The 3949-nt window shown below is 31.7% G+C and overlaps 1 protein-coding gene across 1 annotated transcript; it reads left to right on the top strand.

The window, feature by feature from the left end:
- Positions 1-1278: 1278 nt before the first annotated feature.
- LOC124912120 (actin) lies at positions 1279-2929 on the top strand. Its single transcript, XM_047452681.1, has 4 exons — positions 1279-1416; positions 1481-1874; positions 1950-2563; positions 2636-2929. The coding sequence occupies exons 1-4, from the start codon at positions 1357-1359 to the stop codon at positions 2699-2701; spliced, it is 1134 nt and encodes a 377-aa protein (XP_047308637.1). The 5' UTR covers positions 1279-1356; the 3' UTR covers positions 2702-2929.
- Positions 2930-3949: the final 1020 nt, after the last annotated feature.

Genomic DNA, 3949 nt, shown 5'->3' with positions numbered 1-3949 from the left:
TATTTAGGGTTTCTATGTTGAAGTTAGCTTATAAGATTATTGTATAAGCAGTTAATTTTTTTTATTTTACGATTTAAAAAAATAAGCTAGCAAGTTTGATTTAGGTTAACTTTTAAATTAACTAAATTCTTTCAATTCTTAATTTATGGTATTTAAATTTTAAGATTTTATTGATTTATAAATTATTTTAATTTTATGATATTACAAAAATAAAGTTATAATTTAGAAAAAATAAGCATTTAATGTGATTAATTTTATAATCATGATTGTTTTTAGTTATTGTTTGTTATATTAATAATAATATATAACTAACATTTTTCTAAGTAATTTTTTTTCACTGATTTGTTATTTTACCTTATTTATAAAAAATTCTCACCTTAACCTATCTCATATCCTAACCTTTATCATATTAACATAATTCATTACTATCTAAATTTTGACCTAAATATTAAACTAACATATATGTTTGCAGTCTAGATTTTACTTATATTGATTTGGTAATTTTATTTTATTTTTGTTATAAAGAGTTTAAAAGGGTTTATGTCAAAAGTTTTGGTATAAAACTTTTCTCAAGCCCTCAAATTATATTTGTTTTATTAATAGCTAGCTATAAAAGTTGGTGCCATGTTTCAAAATTTTGAAGGTGGAAATTTCATTCACATGTTATTGATCAAAACCCATAAAAAAGTGGATACTAAATCACAATTACATTTAAAAATCATTAAAGATTTTTTTTTTTTGGGTAACGCTGAGTTCCGATTCTCTTTAGAGTGCGGCGAATCCCCACAGATAAAACACACAATATGTACACTTAACCATTTAATCAGATACAGTACTTAACACCTCACGGGTTCAAACTCAAGACCTCAAGAAGGCTAGGAGTATTCACTTCTTATTGCCTTTAGAAGAGAGGATTAAAATTCATTAAAGTTATAAGGCGGAATCCAAGATTCACGATAGATGAGAAAAAAAAAAACTTGAAATCCTTCAAATATGACAAATTTATTTTGAAAAGATTCAATAAGGTTCAAATAAGAAGTAGACTCATAATTCACTTGATATCAACAGATAATTATTTTGAAAAAAAAACATGTTTTTCATTTTATCTCAAAATTTATAGCAATTTTATAAGAGACTTAGATACATATATACACAATAATTGCAATGTGGGAGGGAGAAACATGCAAGTGTCAAGAGGGTGATGGAAGTAAATATTATGGGGCTCTCCATAATAATAGACAACAAATTCGTGGCCGTTACTCCAAATACTATTGTTTCTTCTTACATTTTTCATGAACAATACAAATATATATAAATATGTTGTTTTGAAATCCATTAATCTCCTATTGAAGAACCATGGCAGATTCAGAAGATATTCAACCACTTGTTTGTGACAATGGAACTGGAATGGTTAAGGTAACCACCATAAAATTAATTATCTCCATTCATTTTTATTATCAACACATTTGTCTTTTCGTAGGCTGGTTTCGCCGGAGATGATGCCCCGAGAGCTGTATTTCCGAGTATCGTGGGTCGTCCTCGCCACACCGGTGTGATGGTTGGTATGGGCCAAAAAGATGCTTATGTCGGGGATGAGGCTCAATCCAAACGAGGTATCTTGACTCTCAAGTATCCTATCGAACATGGAATTGTTAACAATTGGGATGATATGGAGAAGATATGGCATCATACATTCTACAATGAGCTTCGTGTGGCTCCGGAAGAGCACCCTATTCTCCTAACCGAAGCGCCTCTTAACCCTAAGGCGAATCGGGAGAAGATGACTCAGATCATGTTCGAAACTTTCAATGCCCCGGCAATGTATGTCGCGATCCAAGCCGTGTTATCCCTTTATGCCAGCGGTCGCACAACGGGTAGTTATTGGTCTTTATTGTAAACCATAGTTTATTCCATAGAGAAGACTAGTACTCATGTTGATTAACTTATAGGAATTGTGTTGGACTCGGGAGATGGTGTTAGCCACACGGTTCCCATCTACGAAGGATATGCCCTTCCTCACGCCATCTTACGTCTCGACTTAGCCGGTCGAGACCTAACCGATGCGCTCATGAAGATCTTGACTGAGCGCGGTTACTCCTTTACCACTTCGGCCGAGCGAGAAATCGTGAGGGATATGAAGGAGAAGTTATCATACATTGCTTTAGACTACGAGCAAGAGCTCGAAACTTCCAAGACTAGCTCTTCTGTGGAGAAGAGTTACGAGCTGCCCGACGGGCAAGTGATCACTATCGGGGCAGAGCGTTTCCGATGCCCCGAAGTTTTATTCCAACCATCAATGATCGGAATGGAAGCGGCGGGAATACACGAAACTACGTATAACTCGATTATGAAATGTGACGTGGATATCAGGAAAGATTTGTACGGGAACATCGTTTTGAGTGGTGGAACGACAATGTTCCCCGGAATTGCTGACCGAATGAGCAAGGAAATAACCGCATTGGCTCCGAGTAGCATGAAGATAAAGGTGGTGGCTCCTCCCGAAAGGAAGTATAGTGTTTGGATTGGAGGTTCTATCTTGGCATCCCTTAGCACTTTCCAACAGGTATATTGAAGACGTTTTATGTTAAATTAAAATGAAATAAGTGTATAAACTCGTTTTTCTTTCGTTTTACAGATGTGGATAGCGAAGGCAGAGTACGATGAATCGGGGCCTTCCATCGTGCACAGAAAGTGTTTCTAATTCATCGATTTTTTATTTTATTTTTTGGGTAGGATTAGAATAAGCAAATGCTTGTTGATCCTAACCTAACATGGTAGTAATTTATGTAGAATGGAAAATGGGAACAAATAATTCAAAATTTGTTCCCTCACATTTATTTGTACTTCAATAATTACTACAATTCAAAATAACAAGTTATTGATAAAATATTATTTCAATCATTTCAGGATAAACTTATATTTATTTTCATACTTTTTCTTATGCTTAATATCTCCCATCATTTTATATGTATTTTATATTTTAGAATTATTATCATTTTCTTATAGAACTTTAGCATACTCTAAATTGACCTAGCCTTCAAGGCATCTAATGGAAACAAATAATACAAATTTTATTACTATTTTCGAATCTCTCAATTTTCGTCGTCTCTTTATTGAACAACTCACCTACCGAATTAACAAAATCGTACTATATTATAGCGGTGAATTATTAATTGTATTTTATTAAATTATTATGTTGGAAATAAAGAAAAAAAAAAGTAAATCTGATCTGGAAAATAGCTGGAAAGATATTAGTGATTATTAGTCTTGTTATTTTTGACTTTAGTAGAAAACATGAAGAGAACAGAGTAGACATTAGAGAGGTCCCCATATGACAATAAAATGGGCTGAGGCCCAAATTTACATGATAGGGCCCATGTAGGACCAATCATCCAACTTGCCAAGGGTTTGTTCCATTCCATTCCATTCTATTATTATTATATTATAATTTTTTGAATCATTTTCAAAAATAATGAGTAGTTCATTTTAAAAAAAAAAAATTAAAATAGGTCTGCATCAGGTGGACCATTTTGAGGTAAAGAATCTCAAAATATGAGCTTGTTTGATATCGGGTTATTTGGGATTTTTATTTTGGTTAAAAAATGTATTTAATAAAAAAATAAATTATTTGAGTTTTTAATTGATTAAATTATTATATGTCTTTTATTTAAATTTTATAACTATTGTAATAATTGAAAATAAATAAAATATAATTTTTTATTTATTTATAAAAGCTACGCACAAAACAACAAAATAAGTTGCGTCAAATTGTTAAAAACTCAATATTCCCACTTTTATTTATTTAGAACCAGGTAAACACTTTTAGGGTTTGTTCATTATAAATTGTTTAAATAACTTAAAGAAAATATAAATGATGACTGATTATGATTTTGAGTAGGTGAAAATGGTTTTTTTATTATAGAATGAGTTTAAAACATATTGATGTATA

Source organism: Impatiens glandulifera, chromosome 8, assembly GCF_907164915.1.
Source record: "Impatiens glandulifera chromosome 8, dImpGla2.1, whole genome shotgun sequence".
Lineage (NCBI taxonomy): Eukaryota > Viridiplantae > Streptophyta > Magnoliopsida > Ericales > Balsaminaceae > Impatiens > Impatiens glandulifera.
This window is presented reverse-complemented; position numbering and strand designations above follow the sequence as displayed.